The sequence below is a fragment of the Musca autumnalis genome, unplaced genomic scaffold (assembly GCF_047663935.1).
Source record: "Musca autumnalis isolate F117 unplaced genomic scaffold, ASM4766393v1 scaffold_5, whole genome shotgun sequence".
Classification (NCBI taxonomy): domain Eukaryota; kingdom Metazoa; phylum Arthropoda; class Insecta; order Diptera; family Muscidae; genus Musca; species Musca autumnalis.
This window is the reverse complement of record NW_027412088.1, coordinates 141,870,685-141,890,045: the sequence shown is the minus strand read 5'-3', so window position 1 is coordinate 141,890,045 and position 19,361 is coordinate 141,870,685. Positions and strand designations below refer to the sequence as shown.

The 19,361-nt window shown below is 37.6% G+C and overlaps 2 protein-coding genes across 3 annotated transcripts in view; both read left to right on the top strand.

Annotated features, from left to right (window-relative positions):
• Fatp3 (Fatty acid transport protein 3) overlaps positions 1-19,361 on the top strand; it is a 203,467-nt gene that overhangs the window by 99,828 nt on the left and 84,278 nt on the right. The window lies entirely within an intron of this gene.
• On the top strand, positions 3,580-4,473 carry LOC141406191 (uncharacterized). Of its 2 annotated transcripts, XM_073991391.1 has the most exons (4): positions 3,580-3,807; positions 3,863-4,030; positions 4,098-4,272; positions 4,333-4,473. In XM_073991391.1, exons 1-3 carry the CDS (start codon positions 3,589-3,591, stop codon positions 4,266-4,268), a joined length of 558 nt encoding a protein of 185 aa, XP_073847492.1. In that variant the 5' UTR covers positions 3,580-3,588; the 3' UTR covers positions 4,269-4,272; positions 4,333-4,473. The 2 variants fall into 2 exon arrangements, with proteins under 2 accessions (XP_073847492.1, XP_073847491.1); XM_073991390.1 differs by lacking the exon at positions 4,333-4,473 and having other exon boundaries at positions 4,098-4,273.

Sequence of the window (19,361 nt, the reverse complement as noted above, 5' to 3'; positions counted from 1 at the left end):
AAAATTTAGTACCTGAGGAAAAATAAAATAGCTCACTTCGTGCAAAGGCTATGGTAATTTATTGATACAGTTCTTAAAGACAACAATCCTACCTACCTAACAAAAAAAAAACAACGAACAGAGAAATAGATATTTCTTTCTTCAGAAGTTTGCAAAAATGACGTATTTTCCAAAACTTCGGAAAAAATTAGGAGCACGCCACGCCCACACCTTCCAATATTTAGACTTATTTTTTTGGTTTTCTTAGTTTTAATGGATTGTCATGCTATTCTATCATGTACGAGGGAAATCACTTGTGGCATGACCGGTCTAGGGTGGAGTGGCACGACCACCCACCTGTGGAAACCTCTGCGTTTCCCGCGGACAAAAAACTGACTACGGGGGTGTTCCCCTAAAACAAAAAACAAATATGGAGGACAAAGAAGAGATAAAAGTTACGGTGCAAAACCTAAATAACCCAGTACCGGTGGGGAACAGTGATTTGCCTGCGAGTCACACCTCGTGGTCATCAAGCGATCGTGAGCAAACATTTCCCACAGATTTGGGTGCCTTGGCAGCTGTGGTCGACGGTACTGCTACACGCACGCAACAGGAAGGTAAAATGAAGAAGGAGAAGGGGTAGCGAAGAGAGAATTTAATCTGGACACAACCATCCCAGACTTGGAGCGACTCCGAATCCGATACAGCAGCAAAAACAACATCTCCGTTGTGGAAAAGCCAAAACTCCCTCCACTTTCTCGGAAGCGGCGAAGAGGATCAGATTCCAGAGGAACAAAATACCACCAAGCCAAGTAAGAAGAAAAAGAGCTTTCCACCCTCAAATGCCCTGAGCAAGCCTACTCAAAACCCATGCGAAGGAGACTGCCCAAAGTACCCTTCGACGGAGGGCGAGAAGGAGTGCCCGGACACGAAGAAGGTGAGCGCGGCCTCAGAATTTTCTGGAAGTTCCAAGGACTCAGAAAATAAGCCCAGGACTTACGCCAAGGTACCCAGAAAAAAACTACAGGGACGAGAGGTGTTATGCGGTGATCGATACCAGTAGAGGGTCCCTCATAATACCCAAGGAACACCAGCAGGCCATCGAAAAAATAGTCGGCGGGAAAATTTTGGACCACATTTTAAAAAGTGGACCAGTAAAAATTGTCAGCGGCGAGTTTAAGGGGAACTTCCTAGTATACCACTTCGGCCCACACGCAAACCCGGCCGCTCTCGAGGAAGTAATCAACAGCGTGACAACTCCTTGGAAAGGCAGCAAATAGAATCTGGTGAGGAAAGACCAAATACCTCACCTGACTAAAGCGACGGTATATGTCAAAGGGTATGACCGCCAAGCCAAGTAGGAAGAAAAAGAGCTTTCCTCCGTCGAATGCCCCGAGCAAGCTTACTCAAAACCCACGCGAAGGAGACTGCCCAAAGTACCCTTCTACGGAGGGCGAGAAGGAGTGCCCGGACACGAAGAAGGTGAGCGCTACCGCAGAATTTTCTGGAAGTTCCAAGGACTCAGAAAAGAAGCCCAGGACATACCAGAAGAGGAAGTTGGCAGCAGAGACTGGTACGGACCCGCCATCTACTTACGCCAAGGTAGCCAGAAAAAAAATACAGGGACGAGAGGTGCTATGCGGTGATCGATACCAATAGAGAGTCCGGCATAATACCCAAGGAACACCAGCAGGCCATCGAAAAAATAGTCGGCTAGAAAATTTTAGACCACATTTTAAAAAGTGGACTAGTAAAAATTGTCAGCGAGCTTAAGGGGGACCTCCTAGAATACCACTTCGGCCCACACACAAAACAGGCCGCTCTCGAGGAAGCAATCAACAGCGTGACAATTCCTTGGGAAAGCGGCAAATTGAAGCTGGTGAGGAAGGACCAAATACCTCACCTGACTAAAGCGACGGTATATGGCAAAGGGTATGACTGCAAATTGGAGACTGAACGCATGCTCGAGGTCTTTGGTAAACAGAATGAGACCTTGGAAGTGAAGAGGTGGGAAGTCTTCTACAGGGGGAGAAGGAGGATGGCACTCTCCTTGTGGTTGGAATTGACGACCTCTCAATAGCCAGTCTATCGAAGACAAAGGGCAAGGCTTACTACATCTGTAATGCAGTCACCTTTAAAGTCGGAAAGTCGAGTTGAGGAAGAAGAAGGAGATGCCCACCAATCTAGCCAGGAGGATAACCCACCGACCAACACCGAAGAGGGGGTCGAAGCCATCAGTGACTCCCAAGAAGCCCGCTTACTGGATGACTTATGATTGAGGTCATCCATCGGAGCGAAACGGCAACTCAAACCCTGTTGGATGGATAAACAAAGGTAATATACACATAGGTTTAATCCAGGAACCTTGGACCATAAAGAACATGGTTTCCGGACTAAACCACATTAATTATCAACTTATTTACGCCAACACAGAAAACCGACCGAGGACCTGAATAATGTGTCATAAAAACTTATGATTTATTTTCTCTCCAGAGTGGTCAATATCGGACGCCACAGTGTTGAAGCAAGGGAATGGTGTCAATATACCTGTCGTTCGACTCGCCGACATTAACACCTTCGTCGGAGCTGCAGCATCATGGAAGAATGGGCTAATAAAGCCCATAGACGTTGGTCAACCTGTGCAAAATTCGTTGTGCAGGAAGCAGTGAATGCAGAGCATGCGGAGAGGATGACGAAACGTCGGAACACTACCTCTGTCATTACCCTGCCTTCGTCACGCTAGGAAATCAATTTCTGGGAAATAACATAATACTATAATTCAGCCAAATTAGGGCAAGTGAGTTAAAAAACTTAAGAGATTACGTCAATGGTACAGAATTTCTAAACTGACAAATTTATTTTTAATAAATTAACCAAAACAAAATTTATCCTTCTTTAGGATTCCGAAATTAGAGCACACAATAGGCCTACTATTGCTTAAGTGTATGTCTATACGGGGGCATGTGGCGATTCACAAAACGCCCCTCTTTTCAACCTAACCTAACCTAACCTAACCTAACAGTGTTGCCTTTGGTGCACGTAGCCACACAAAGAGTGTCACATTTCATAAATGGATCATCTTTTGCCAAGAGGTAGGCAGATATCAATGATAAATTTATGTGCAAGATCGATCTTGATTTTTTTTTTTTTTGTTGATTTATGCCAAACTCCTAGTAAATGGATTGTAATTCGTTGAGTTTTAGAGATATCAACATGAAAATTTAACAAAAGAAAAAGTATAATTCGTAGAAAAAAAATAGAAATTGCTAACTCAAAAAATTCATTTTTTACCTATACCACTCTTTGAGTAAATGAGCGATATGTATTTGACAAAGTAACGGAAGATAAGTTTTTCCCCTTTTAGGCGTAATTATACTTTGGTCATTCCATTAAAGTGATAAAATTTATAACATTGTTTAATCATTGTGGCGCGTCGAGAACATTTTTATTATTTTGCATTATCAATTGGATCTGTTTACCATGTAAAAATGAGTTATATAGGTGTTAAATTAACACCAATCTCTAACATCAATCAAACGGTAAACCCTATATAAATTAGGAATCAAAACTAGAATATATTTAAAAATGTTTTCAGTAGTTTTTCATTTTATGTACCTGGTGGCGGTACTTGTAATAGCCGATCGATATGAATTTGCATTTGACAATTTAGACATTATTGAAAAATGTCCAGATATACCAGGCAATAATGGTATACACGACCTATTTAATATAAGCGAACTTAGTATGGAATTACAGGAAGGACGTCTCACCGTTAATGGAAATACCACTTCGGTGTGGGAAGGTGTTGAACCAACAGATCGCATACAAGTAAGCATAAAATTCTATATATATATTTATTATAATATTACATTGTTTCATACAGGGTCGCGGAGAACTTTATAGATATCGACGTGGCGCATGGCAAGTTACCCCAATAACATTGGCTGTAAATGATTTTTGTATGGTACAATACAATCCCACTTCCGTTTGGTATCAAGTATGGACTAGTAATATACCCTTGAATGATCGTAAATGTATAAATGTATATGGGGTAAGATGTTGTTTTGATGCGATTACTGAAACTTGTAACTCCTTCTAACGATTTTCTTCTATCACAGCATGTCTATCATTATCGACCCATCACAGTTGATACAATCTTTGAGTATTCCGTCAATATGGAAGGACGCCATAAACTTGTTGTCCACTTTATGGCTTTTGACCAATTAAATAGACAGCGATCAAAAATCATTTGTGTTCAAATTCCCGGTGAAATCATAAAAGTCAAATAACAAGGTAGTCTTATTATGAATATGTGAATTACTCTTGATGCTTACGTCTGCAATATTCTTCAAGGAAAATAAAACTATTTCAACTTTGCAAGAGGGTCTATCCTGGTTACACAGAAACTTCTAATTACAGAAAATAACAGAAGGAACAGTAAGATAATTCGCTAATATTAAAGTAAAGTAGTTCCAAAAAGAAATAATTCAAAGGAACTTTTCCGTTAATGGTCAATTAAGTCAATTAAGCCATCGTCTTCCGACGTATCTGCCTGGAATATCTTCGGGCATCCGAATCTACAGACAATTCGGACTTTAAAAACATCCTATGTGGTGGGTCGGCTAATTCCACCCATAGGCTAAATTTGCTTATCATTACCAGCAACGAAACATTCCCCTGTATGGATCTTGGTAGTGGTCCAATGAAATCGGCACTCACGACTTACCAGGGCTCCGAACATTACATCGTGTACATATAACCACAGAGAGTCTTCGGCTCTACTTTACAACGAGGGCAGGTTTCGCAGCCCCTTATATAATCTCATGCATCCCTAGACAGTCCGTAATATTTTTCTTGAACCCTCCTCAAAATTTCACATGTCCTGCATGAAAGAAATCATGGTGGTCGAGTCAGACCTCTGTTTGCATTTCCATTGGAACACATGTAGCATACAACCTACATTTCGAAGGCATACATTTTTTAAGAAGCTAGCGCCCGTATTTTGTTCCGGCCTACTCGCTCGTCGGAGGGGTAGGTTCGTTGCTTCTGTTTTTAAGCTACGGATAAATTACCTTAATTATACGTGCTATTAAGAAGACCGATGAAGAAGAATTTAAAGATATACTTCCGGCAATAAAATACGAATACATTAAGTGGCAAACGACCTCTTACACCCACGGATTTTCGAACAGCAGTGTGAATGGCAAATGTAAACATGGCTATATGCAGATACCAAAGTCTATGATCTGTCTCCGTATTCTGAGCGTCTTTACGACACTATTTGTCCGTTCGTTGAGGTTTTTCGTAAGGAGCATACAAAGGAACTTAACAATCGGCTGGCGAACTGAGCTCCATTATCCGTCTGGAATATTTTCGGACACCCGAATCTGTAGACAACTTGTTCCATAACGACTTTAACAATTTAATAATTCCACCCATCGGGTTAAATGAAATCGGCCATCACGAGTTCCCTGGGCTCCGAACATTGCATCATGTACATTTAAGCACAGATAGTTTTCTGCTCCACTTTAAAACGAGCGCAGGTTTCGTACCCAGATGTGCTGCATGGATGATGGTTGCGTAAGACCTCTGTTAGCATTTCCATCGGGACATCTCTATTCCATTTTAATCGTGAAGCTACGGATAAATTACCTTAATTATACGTGCTATTAAGAAGACCGATGAAGAAGAATTTAAAGAGAAGGTAGACGAATCATTGGCATATTTATGTATGGACACTGAGATGTCATCAGTCCATATTGCCCTCCCAACCTGGTCATAAGCGTAGTAGCCAAAGAAGAAGAAATTTTTTCTTGCTATGACCCCAGATATATTGGTGGCTACCCTATCTAGACTACCGGGGAATCAAACAGGAAGTTTATGCAATTACTCCGAAACCATTTTAAAGTTTATTTAAAAGATATTGAGAATTCATGTAATTTCCGCATTAATTATTATGTAGTATTCAAGAATAAACATACAAATGTTATAAATCTTATTTAGATAAACTTACGAAACTATATTTTAAGCTAATAGAAGAAATGTATATAAATTCCACAGACAATATGTGATATTCACTTAAAAATCCTACCCGAAAAATAAAGATACAAGAATTAAATACTCGATGGTACCCACTCTAATATTTTTACGCGCTTAACGTTGAGATATTATTGTCACTGAATCAAAAAGGCAATATAAAGATACACAATAGAGAGAGTACTTACAATTTGCATGCCAACACATACCCAGCAAAATTTGACGGAAGGGGTTCTTTGCGATGACGTGATTTCATGTCATCTTTTGCATTGGTTCAAAGGAAGTCGTGAAAGATCCGATCTTTTCATTAGGATTTGAACCAATGCAAAGGAAGTCGTGAAAGATCCGATCTTTTCATTAGGATTTGAACCAATGCAAAGGAAGTCGTGAAAGATCCGATCTTTTCATCAGCATTTGTACCCATTCCATCGATCCAATAGAGATGATGTTTGTGTTTTTATTTACACACCTGTTTATTTTCATTTTGGTATGTTCCAGTACTGCAAAAATTTACTAATTTTTACTATTTTTGCCGATAACATAAAGGAAAAATTGTTATCGTAGTAAAAATAAGTAGATTCTTGCAGTTTCTGGAACAGACCAAAGTTGTTAGAACTGTCGTCGTGATGTTGTCTCACATTTCCTGCATATCAAACAACTAAAACTTCTAAACAATTGGTATTATATGAAGTCCCAACCATCGAGCTAAAAATAGAATCGGACTGCACACATTGCTATTTTAAAAGTTCCCTTGTCTGTTCTAAATCTGACATAGAATGAAATCAATCAAATCTCGCTTCTTGGAATTTGAAAAAAAAAGTCCGAAACGAAAAGGAACAAGAATCTGAAAATAAAGAAGAAACTACTTTTGGAAAGAAACAATTAAAAATAAATTAATTAAGCATAAATGGTATTTTCCATAAAAAGTCTCTCCTCCCCGTTCGTTACATTTTGTTCTTAGAGATCTCTAAAGCAAGCCGGGTTGTAGATCCCTACATATTTCCGTCACTAAACAAAAGAGTATAAATTACCAAAATGTTGTTATAAAATAACAAAATTATAAAATAAAAGTAATTTACGAAATAAAAATACTTAAAGGAGTGCATTTGGAGTCCATGTTGAAATCTGAACTGGTGATGGGAAGATAATTGAAAAAACCTTTTGTAAGATGAAAGAATATCAGTTGCGGAGAACGGAGGAAGTAATCTTTTGCGTTGCAGCGGTGGTGATTACATTGCAATTTTGGATGTAAACTTTTGAAAAACTAAACTGATAAATTAATTGCTATTTCATGAATTCGTTTGAATTAATAAAGAGTTTTGTTTTTCATGAAAACCATATTTCAATACAGCATTTCCATTTTCCAAACAAGACATGCAAATTTCATGCCAAGGGGTTGGTGAAAATGACATGCCAAAGCATTGGTTAAAATGACATGTCAAAGCATGGGTGAAAATGACGTGTCAAAGCATTGGTGAAAATGACATGTCAAATCATTGGTGGAAATGACATGCCAAAGCATTGGTGGAAATGACATGTCAGCGCATTGGTTAAAATGACATGCTTAGGATCCAGAAAAGAACGTCATCTTTTGGGGTCCACGCTCATATAAAATTCATCGATGAAGATGCTAAAAAGATGACATGCTAGATCACTTGCACCCATGATTGAATGTCATCTTTGGCATCGAACATTTTGCTGGGTAATAGTTCCACCGTAGAAAGATCTTTCGTAGTGAGAAGTTGTTGCTGCTGTTAAATTTGAGAGATAATTTCTGTAAATGATATTGCTCTCTTTGGTTCAATTACAACGTTGATCTGTAAGGCGATCATTATTATTGAGTGAAGGTATGTATGTTCTGCCCTTTACCAACATTTAGCTACAAACAGAATTTAAGAAAATGCACAAGTAAGGAACGGGGGTGGGGAACCCATTTCAGATCATCAATAATGTATGTATGTTTTAAACTTACAAACTTGTACGTTAATCAGAACTGTTTGGGGCTGAGTGCTGGCGGAAAAGGGAACAGGAAAAAAATGCGAGACCAACAAATGTTACACTCGTGCTTATAATTATCTTTAACAAATTATGATGTTTATAACTTATTACGACGTTGTAACAACTCCACATAATATCTTTAGCCACAAATGGTAAAAGCAAATTTCAATCTTGCTGCAAATATAAGAACGACTAAATCAAAAAAAAAAAAAGCCTTAAGTATGGGAAAGAAATCGTTGCTAAAATTTACGGTTCTGATGACTCATATTGGCCAATTAGTTTAGGTTCTCGAACAATATGGAGACAACAGATTACACAACTAAATAATAAATCACACATGGTGGCGATGATTACAAAATATGAAATGGTCATCGCAATATTAATAGTAATTCGGTTGTTAGAAGGAAATGCTTGATTACGTTAGAGATTCGTTTACCGACCAAAGTAATTATGTTGAGTTGTCACTATATTATTTTTTTAAACTAATTTAGGGCAATGTTTTAGCAACACTATATTCGCACGTCGATGGGCATAGCCTAAATCACTGATTATGACCTTTATGATTCCGAAAGGCTCACTCTTGTCTTATTTAATAATACCAGGTTTCTAATTTTCCCTTCATACAATGATTTATAAATCGATGTGATTTTGCTGGGAAGCGCATGGTTACACTATCACTGCAAGGACTCTGGTGATTTCGCTTTTTTTTACTGTAACTTTAAGGCCATGTTGGAAACAATACTATATGACAATTTTTCGTTTCTTCCACTGAATTTGTTGTTGTTGCTTTTTTTTTTTTTTTTGGTGCTACGATCAACGGCGCAGTATATTGACATTCAACGATTATTAGCTTTCAATTTTTCCTCATTTAAACGCAGTACCATGTGGTTTCTGCATAACACTACCGATCGACTGAAGCAACCATGCAGTTAGTTGTTCTCACTGATGCTGTACTTAGGGCTGGCGGCTTGCTGACCAAAGCAAATGAAGAAAGAGTGTTTTTATGACCCGCGAACACACGGACAAACGAACGATTTGAGATTAGGTGCCAATCCTAATGAGAGAAAATAAATCAATGATCAATTCATTTTTAATTCCCTTTTGACAAAATAGAAATTAACAAACTCACCGCTTAGCGAGATGGCACCTTGCGTAATAATTAAGTTCTTGTTATAACAGTTGGGGATAATTATTTTTTTTTTTTTTTTTTTTTTTATTAAGTCTATAGATTATATAATCCTTACAGACTAAGTTACAACTAAATATTTACAATAAATATATGTTTCATTAGGTATTTAAATGTAATATAATTTTTCGTTTTACAGTATTGCGATTATCTGAAATATCGAAAAGATCGTATAATTTATTAAAATCAACAAAAATTCGACGTAGCGGGTCATTATTTGCATAGTTTGATCTAAAATAATTTATTTGCAATAGCTGGTAGCTTCGTGATGGTCTGAAAGGGACATTTATAAAGATTTTGTTTAAGATAAAATCCGAAATTATTTTTCCTTGTAGAATATTTAAAAGGAATGTTACATTCAGCATAACACGGCGACTCTTTAGTGTAGGTAATTTAATTATGCTCAGTCTATCTTCGTAGGAAGGTAGAGATTGTGGATTCCAACCTTGACCTTTGAGGCAAAATAGAAGGAATTGTTTCTGTACTGATTCAATTGCATTTGAATGAATCGTATAGGGTGGGTCCCATATAATCGATCCATACTCTAAAGTACAACGTACAAACGATATATATAATTGCTTTGTTACTAAAGGGTCGGCGAATTCCTTGCTATATCGCTTAATAAATCCCAAAGTTTTATAAGCTTTGTTAGTAATTAAAGAGATATGCTCTCTAAAATCCAATCGGTGATCTAGATGTATTCCCAAATCGTTAAAAGACTCTACGTATTGAACTTTACGATCATGTAGGTAATAAGTTGTGTTTATCTTCTTTAGCCTATAGTATGACATATGTTTGCATTTCAGTAAGTTTAATTCTAATAAATTAGTTTCACACCATTCATAAAATCTGTTTAAGTCAGATTGTAGGAAAATGTGGTTTGTAGAATTATTAAACGAATAATAAATTTTGACATCATCTGCATACATTAAAATATTTGAATGATTTATAACACTTGGTAAATCGTTTATGAATAACGTGAATAAGACAGGCCCAAGATGGCTTCCCTGCGGAGCTCCGGATTGTACAGAAATTTTGTGGGAAATAGCATTTCCAAATTTAACCATTTGAACTCTCCCTGATAGGTAAGACTTTATCCACTTCACAAACATATTGGAAAATCCCATGAGATGTATCTTTTGGAGTAATAAATTGTGGTTAACTTTATCGAATGCCTTACTAAAGTCAGTATATATGCAATCTGTCTGATAGCGACATCTGAAAGCTTCGTTTACAGTGGTAGTAAGTTCCAAAAGGTTTGTGACAGTGGATCGATTCTTTCGGAAACCGTGCTGATAATTTGACAAAATAGATGAAACCTGAAAAGATAGTGAATCTGTTACTATTTTTTCAAACAATTTTGGAATCGCATTCAACTTGGCAATGCCTCTGTAATTAGATACTTCTGATCTATTTCCTGATTTGAATAATGGGACAATAAAAGATTCCTTCCACATTGGAGGGAAGTGTCCTGTTGACATAGATTTGTTAAATAGTATGTATAATGGAAAAGCAAGATTATCTGCACAGTATTTTAGAATACATGCAGGGACTCCATCCGGTCCAGGGGTAGTATTATTTTTCAAACTTTTCATGTTTTTTAGTATTGTTCTGACGTTTAATAAAGGAAGGCTTATTGAAGAAGACTCAGCTATTGTATATGGGTATTGGAAATCATAAATATGCGACTTATCAGAATAAGTTGATTTAAAAAATGATGCAAATGCGTTTGAGATACCAATATCATCATCGACAGAAACCGAACCATATTTTACAATCTTGGGGAACACTTTAGACCGACGCTTGTCGTTAATGAAACTATAAAATGATTTGGGATTAGATACCAATTGATTTTTTATTTTATTTATATACATATTATATAGCTGTCTGTTTAAGGTAGTGTATTTTGATCTTGCAATGGAGTAATTTGCAAAATCTGAAAGATTACCACTTCTTTTGAACTTTTTATATAGTTTGTTCTTTTTGTTTTTTGCTTTTGACAATGAAGTAGAGTTCCATGGGGGTCCAGTATTCATTACTATTTTTCTTTTGGGAACAGCTTGTGATAAACCACTTTCTAAGATAGAATAAAACTTTTTTAACATTTCGTTTAAGGATTTTAATGATTGTAGTGAAGTCCAGTCAACAGAGCTCAGATATGAATTTAGCTTATTGTAATCTGTACGGGAGAAGCAGTAGTTATTATTTTTTGTATTAACGGATGTGGATTTATTACAGTGAAACGGCAAGGAAGATTGTAAAGTTAATGTGGGATGATATTTATCTTCGGGGCAGACAAGAGGATTACATGGGAAGAGTAAGATATCGCAGGGATGGCTCACAAATACTAGATCAAGCAATTTGGCGTAGTTATTGTAAACATTATTAATTTGTGATAGACCAATGCTGAGTAAAGGGTTAATGCTTTGGTTTATACGTTCGCAAGTTGTATGTGGAAGAAGTTCATTACTATCAGAACTTTGAGACCACTTTATTTCAGGCAAATTAAAATCTCCAAGAGTTACAAGAACATCATTCGGTTTGGCTGATTGAAAAGCATGAATAATAGATGAAGTATGCTTCAAATATAGATCAACACTTGAAGAAGGCGGTATATACGAGCACGTGATATACATTGATAACATTCCCAAGCGGATTTTTACTGCAATAATTTCAATATCTAATGATAAAGGAAAGTCTATCTCTTCTGTCGGAAATTTCGAAGCTACAGCTATTAAAACACCGCCACCTCTTTTTTTACCACAATCTTTTCGATCACGTCTGAATATTTGAAATTGATTACAAAAAAGTTCAGTATCATATATACCGTTATGAAGCCATGTTTCTGTGAATGCAATAACATCATAACTAAAATCAAAGCTATCTATAAATAAGGATGATAATTTAGTGTTTAATCCTCTTACATTTTGGTATGCGATGTTTATATTGTTAGCAAAAGTTAAAGATAATTTGTTAGTAGAAGGTAAAATATCTAGTTTTTTGATGGATTTTTTGGTAGACGTACAATGTCTGTTTTAGGTTCATCTTTGTAAATGTATTCGGTTATGATTGCTTTCTCAGGCCAAAATGATGGATTAATAATTGTTTCATATACATCCTCAGGAACTATAATTTGGAATGAAGTCTTGCGTCTCCTTTGAGCGTATTTAAATTTAACGACATTTATTTCAATGTTAGCTTTTAGTTTGGCCATAATATAAGCACTTATATCTTCAGTAGTCGTTTCAGCAGCAAATCGAGCAGCGAAAATAGCACGTTTTGGTGTAACTACTCTTAAATAACTACTCTTATAATCCAATAAAAAGGCAACGGTGTTTGAGGTTAATGATTACTCATCTAGTTTCACCAATCAGCACATAATTAGGGTGAATATTATTAACGAATCTAAATATTAAATTGGATTTTTTTTTGTTTTTGAAAAAGGAATGGATTAACTTTGTAAGACAATATCTTACCCAGCTTGCCTAAAGACACTTTTACGGGATAATCAAAAAAACACTTGTAATTATTGGCTATGCCACAATATTAGTTCACAGGCAAGACTTGGTGGTAAAAGGTCGATCGACAAAATGGCAGAGCAAATGGACTTTTCATGCCACGAAACCCATATTGTCGACGATAAGCTACGAAATTCCAGGCAATTAGCATAAAACGCAAGAATGAGATCCTAAAGATGGTACTGGCTGCTTCTTCTAATCGATATACTAGCAAAACCGTGAAGTATACAAAGGAACTTAACAATCGGCTGGCGAACTGAGCTCCATTATCCGTCTGGAATATTTTCGGACACCCGAATCTGTAGACAACTTGTTCCATAACGACTTTAACAATTTAACAATTCCACCCATCGGGTTAAATGAAATCGGCCATCACGAGTTCCCTGGGCTCCGAACATTGCATCATGTACATTTAAGCGCAGATAGTTTTCTGCTCCACTTTAAAACGAGCGCAGGTTTCGTACCCAGATGTGCTGCACCTCTGTTAGCATTTCCATCGGGACATCTCTATTCCATTTTAATCGTGGATAAAATGTGCTTATGTCTGGCAAATGCTTGTAAAAATTGTCTTCAATGAGATTTATATCGGGGTGTTTGCATGAACTATGTTCCACATTCTTCAATATGTTCGCTAATCCATTAAAAAGGAACCGACCTCGACAATGTGGAAACTGTGAGTAAACGTTCTTCACCCACGAATCTGAAGGAACTCCGAAGAAATTTGTGAATGGCGTCCTGGTACAGGCTTTTCATTTCGAACATTCCGAGAGTGTGACCGCTTAGAAAAAATCAGTACGCTGGCAGGCTAAAGAAACCGATAGTCTCAAACGAACACTAACTGAAGCTCCGGTTTTGAAAAGCCCTGACTGGCATAACATGTTTGGGGAAGGTTCTGTTTTAAAGGGATCTGGAGCATGAACCGGTTTTTGCTTATGCTAGTCATTTCCTGAGTGACCTTGAGAAGAAATACTCAAGCACAAATAAAGAAGAAGAAAAGACGGCCATCCTCTGAGGAATATAGAAAATGAAGCCACACCTGGAGGGATATCATTTTACACATTTTACGTCTGGATGGCTGGCCATGTGGGAACTGCAACACCGGCAGTACGACATTGATTCCCAATACCAAAAAGGAAGCTTAAACGTTGTCGTCTGTGCCTTGCCCCACGCTCCCTTACCCTGCACTAATGGCTGCTTCACCATTTCCGCTGTTCGGTATAGGAAAATAGTGAAGAAGGTGAAACATAGCTCACACAAACGCTCCGATATACAGCTTATTGAAGGCCATCTTTACAAACAATTCCTTCGCAAGAGCGCTCTTGTTCCACAATCAGAGAGAAAGCCGCAACCACCATGATTTCATCCATGCAGGACATTGCAGAGCTCCTTCCTAAACGATCGAACATAGTACGACTGCTTTCTGTGCTTCTCACGAAAACCCACCGAAGGCACGAGTAGAGTCGTAAAGGCGATGATCGCCCAGAATACAGAGGCAGATCATAGACTTTTGAATCTGTATATAACAATTGCATTTGCCATCAACAATGTTGTCGGCGAAACCTCTAGACACTTCCCAGTCGAGGTATTATTCGAACGTAGCACGGGATCTCCTATTACTTTACATCTCCCTTTAAAACTTACGCCGCAAAAAGTACTCATTATCATAATTGAAGTGAAAGATTAATCAGGGAAACTTAAGAGAGTGTATTTGTCTATGTCTTCCACTCAACAAATGTAGACAGAAAAAGTGCAACAGTATTTATCACTCATACATGATTTCAGGTCTCCTCTAAATCAGCACTCACAAGGAAAATCATTCGCTCTGTACGCACCAGGCAAAGGATTTAAAGCCGGCCAAGACGTCTTGACAGCTGTTGTCACTCTTAATGCGGGCGCCCAAAATGCATGACACGTAGTGCAGTAATTGCTCAACTTTGATTTGACATTTGTTTTCTGATAGTTGACAACACTCAGGGGACAATGACGTGGCACTGAGCTGCAACCAACTTTAAGTGGACACAATCGAAAACGATCCTATTTCTTGTGGTTTCGGTAGCAGAGACATCTGCAGAAAAAATAGCAAAATTCCAATCTGCACAAAAAATTTTCTGTGGCAAAGTTTTTCTGCTGAAGCGGCTCGAGAAACACTTCGTGCCTAGCATACAATAAAAGTGCGGTGATAATATTCGTTGTAGCAAGTTGTAGGTAAATTGCGAATAGTAGACAAATGTTGCTACAAATAAAAATAAATAAAAAATTGTTCTGTTTCTTATCGTGCCCAAAACCAAGCCATAGTCACAATGCAGGGCATGAGCAGTTCGCTCTGATGAAGTGTTTTTTATCACCCAATACAATAATGCAGCAACACAAACCATCTATTCATCGTCCTAATAAAAATACTAAAATCAGAAAATTTAGAAAAGAAAACCGCCAAACCACACATTTCTCCACTAAAGGCTCGACATCATATAATTTCCTGCCAGCTGTTGATAACACGTCTGGTTCGTTTCCCAAAGGGGTACATAAACAACCCGTCACCTCCACGTCCACGAATGCACCACGACCATTACTCCGTCCGGAATCGGTTAATCTGACTCTACATACACAACCACGTCATCAGAACAGTCACCACCAACCAGTACCATGAGCAAGTAAAGATAAAACACATCTCCCTCAGTTGGCAATCAGAACGAGAGGTGACACGTTGGCTACAGTCGCTGCGGATGTTAGCTCCTCGTGGATGCAGATACCAAACGGTCTTACATTATGTGAATCGGCCAACTGTAAAGGTATCTTTTTTGAACACCGAGCAGGCTCGTCTCCCTCCCTCCAATGCCAAGGAATAACATCGTAGTTCCAGTCATACGCACATTTTACATTGGATATATACCTGCGCTCGTTATAAAGTGGAGCAGAAGGCTCCCTGTGGTTACATGCACACGATGCAATGTTTGCCGCCCTAAGAACTCCTTTGTGCCGATTCTATAGATTCGGGTGTTCAAAGATATGTGAGACGGAAAAGGGGGTTCAACGGTTGCTAAGATCCTTCCAAAACGAACTTTGTATGCTCCTCACGAAAATCCTACCGAACGCACGAATAGGGTCGTAAAGACAATGATTGCCTAGTATACGGAGGCAAATCATAAACTTTGTAATCTGTATATAGCCGAGATTGCATTTGCCATCAACACCGCTGCCAACGAAACCTCTATACACTCCCCAGTCGAGGTATTATTCGGACGTTATCCAGTTTCTTCAAGTACTTTGTATCTCCTTTGCGCTAAGAATCCAAGAAGTAATAAAAACTACAAAAAACTGTGGGGATAAATAAGAGAGAACAAGCAGAAGGCAAGTCGTTCACAACAACACTTTTATAACTTACGCCGAAGAAGGTGCTCATTATCGGTCGACGACAAGGTGTGGGTGCGGAGAGGCAGTTGTCATCATATGTCTAGAGCTTTAGTCAGAAGTTGACACCCAAATATTCCGGTCCACTTTAGATCACATATATTAATAACAAAAACATAATGGAATCGAGAGATGAATCAGGGAAACTGAAGAGAGTGATATATTCTGAGCATCACTCAATTTCACCCACTTTATGAGTTAACTAACGGCAATGATGTAATCTTATATGAGCTGCAATAGAAACAGATCAGACCCATTCTCTCTTTTCTACGCCAGTTGTCATTCTAAATCAGACGTTTACACCAGTATCCACTGATGTCGCTGCAAGATACTTTTAATTTTTGTTATTTTAACAACATATGGACGCTTATGATTTTTCTGTTTTTATTTATTAATAATTTGTTTAATGGGCGATATTAGATTGGATTTGTGTTTTCAAAATAGTAAATAAATAAAGAAAAATGCGGAAAAATGGCATTCGTAATACTCTCTTAATTCAGTTTGGTACGCCATTGCTTTAAATATTCTCACGCTGGTTTATGATATCATGGCTATTTGGGAGTAGAAGAGGAGAAATAAGCAACGACAATTTACTTCCCCACGCACTTTCCCACACTGTTCCTGTAATGTCATTGCCGACGGCATTTGTCGTATTCCACTCGACGAGAGTAGTCAGAAAAAGTGTAACATTTTTTTATCGCTCAGACGATGTCACACAGGAGTGAATTGAAAGGTAAGGAAGAAGAGAAGAAAATGAGAGAAAAACCACGACGTACTAAATTTGAAGGCTATCCGATCAAAATTGAACAAGTTGTAGCAAAATCGGGAAAAGATATATATGGGGGCTATATCCAAATCTGAACCGATATATCTCAGAAGGTTGCAGGGATGGGCAGAATGTTTTTACACATTTCGCTTCGGAAGAGATGTCCAATTAACAGAAATCAAGAGCCAAGGTGGCAATAGGTGGCAATCAAAAGATATGCTCTACCAAATATTAAGAATTTATATTTTTTTAATCAAATTTAAATTTTTAATTCTTGATAACGGTAATTTGTCCATGTGCAGTTGATGTCAACTTTTTGTACTAAAATTTTATATTTATAGCCCACCCATCAAATCCCCATCCAAAACTTTTAATATTATCAACAAACTTTTCAGAAAATGTTATTTTAAATGTCGTCTAATTTTCATATGATTATCGCTTCAGATTACCTGGGAAATATTTTTCATATTTAAAGAGCTATAACTTCATTATGGGCGCACATATCGACAAAATTCTTTCAGATTTGTTGTATCGGATGTGTTTACTGTAAGAAAAAAACATAAACATATGTAAAAGTTAACATCACATTTTTTTATTTTTGTCCACGCGGCAACACTGTGCGTCGTGCAGTAAAGGCCTGGGTACATAAGTAGCCTCGCCTGCTTCTCTTGCTTCCTTCAATTCTGAAAAATAAGAGAATAAAGGAAAAAAGGGGTAATCTAGTTCGAAATTGGCTTGGCCTTGCTTATTCTTTTATTATACCCTACACCACTATGTGGGGAGGATATTATAAGTTGGTTTTAGCCAAAAAGGTTTGTAACGCATCGAAATAATGGTCGTGGACCAATACTTATATATACCAAACTGAGTGTCGCGACGAGCTGAGTCGATCTGGCAATGTGTGTCTGTCGGTCCGTCTGTCCATCTAAACCTTGTAATCACGCTACAGGTCGCAATTTTGATCTGTAGTGGGATTCCCTAAGGAATTTTTTGGTTGCTGACAAAAAGGGGTATACCAAAAGCAAAATCTGACAATGTAAGTAGAAATATCAACTTTCTAACGATGTAAATCAGGTTGTCGTATGTGGCCAAATAACGGAGATATCGCAATAGTCGGTAATACATCAAAATTTTCCATTTTTTATAATTAATCACGGTACGGTAAAAGATTCCCTTTACATTGTTGATTTCCTTTACACTGTTTACAAAATACAATCCAAGTAGTTATTTTAGTTTTTGCGTAATAATCTTTTAAAGCTGGGAAGTCAAATTTCAATCGCCAACTTAATGCGCGTTTTTCTCGAAACTGGATTTTTCAGATGTGTCACAGGCCTTAATTGATTTGGCAATTGACATGACACTGAACTGCAACCAACTTCAAGTGAATACGTGCGAAACCGATAGTTTTTCATTTTGATGTGGTAGTACAAACATTAGCAGAAAGAAGAACAAAACATTTGCTGTGGTAAAGTTTTTCTGTAGAAGCAGCTCGCGGAACAAGCAGATAGCGGTGACGATATTTCTTTGAGGAAGGAAACCATAAATATAATAATTGTTCCACAAACATCTCATACGGGACAAGGGAGACTTCTCACATACCAATGAGTGCATCCCGATTCATATTAGCTCAATGATAAGGGACCTACTGTTTATTGCCGAGTCCGAACGGCGTGTCCTAAGACACCACTTGTAGAGAAGTTTTACATGGCTGAAATACTCAGGAAATGTCGCCAACATTACTGAGGGGTATTTTGCAACCGTTGAAAATTTTTTGATGTTGCCTGGCCGGGCAATCGAACCCACGACCTTTAGTGCGCAAGGCGGGTGTGCATACCATTGCACCACGGTGGCACCCAAACCATAAATAAGTTGCGGAAAATAGTGTACAAAAGTAGCTGAAACTATATTGTTGAAATAAGTGAACTTTATTTTAACGGCAACCATTGGAAACGCGCCAAGAAGCTTTGACTAACCTACTTTTTTCCATATGATAAGGAAATTGACTTCAACGAAATTTGATCTTTGATCCTAATAACAATATTAAAATCAGATCTTCTTCAGAAAAAAAAGGGAATTGCTACATAAATAATTATTTAAATAAAAATCATTTACTCTGTACCTACACGCAGAAAAATACATGTTAGAAATATGTTTGGGTCCAAACAAATATTTGTTTGGGACTGATTACAAACAAATATATGTTTGGATCCAAACATAAATATATGTTTGCAACATTTTGTAACATATCTCAATTTTATTTGTTTGGGCACCAACATATTTTTTATGTTACAATATATTTTTTATGGGTGGAGAGAGAATTTTTGTCAAGAGAGTAACAACATGGCTCTCCCGGCTGCGGAATGCTGTTTTATAATAAAGAGCAGTGTGTATGCTGTAATAGGATACGCAGAAGCTTTTCGTGCCTTGTTCTTGTTAACCAACGTAGCAATCGAAGAGGAAAAGAAAAAAA

Bases quoted from the DNA above. Each gene is read 5' to 3' on its own strand.
- LOC141406191 (XM_073991391.1), top strand. From the start codon at position 3,589: ATGTACCTGGTGGCGGTACTTGTAATAGCCGATCGATATGAATTTGCA. The intron at 3,808-3,862 runs GTAAGCATAAAA...TGTTTCATACAG, and splicing joins AACCAACAGATCGCATACAA to GGTCGCGGAGAACTTTATAG. The intron at 4,031-4,097 runs GTAAGATGTTGT...CTTCTATCACAG, and splicing joins AATGTATAAATGTATATGGG to CATGTCTATCATTATCGACC.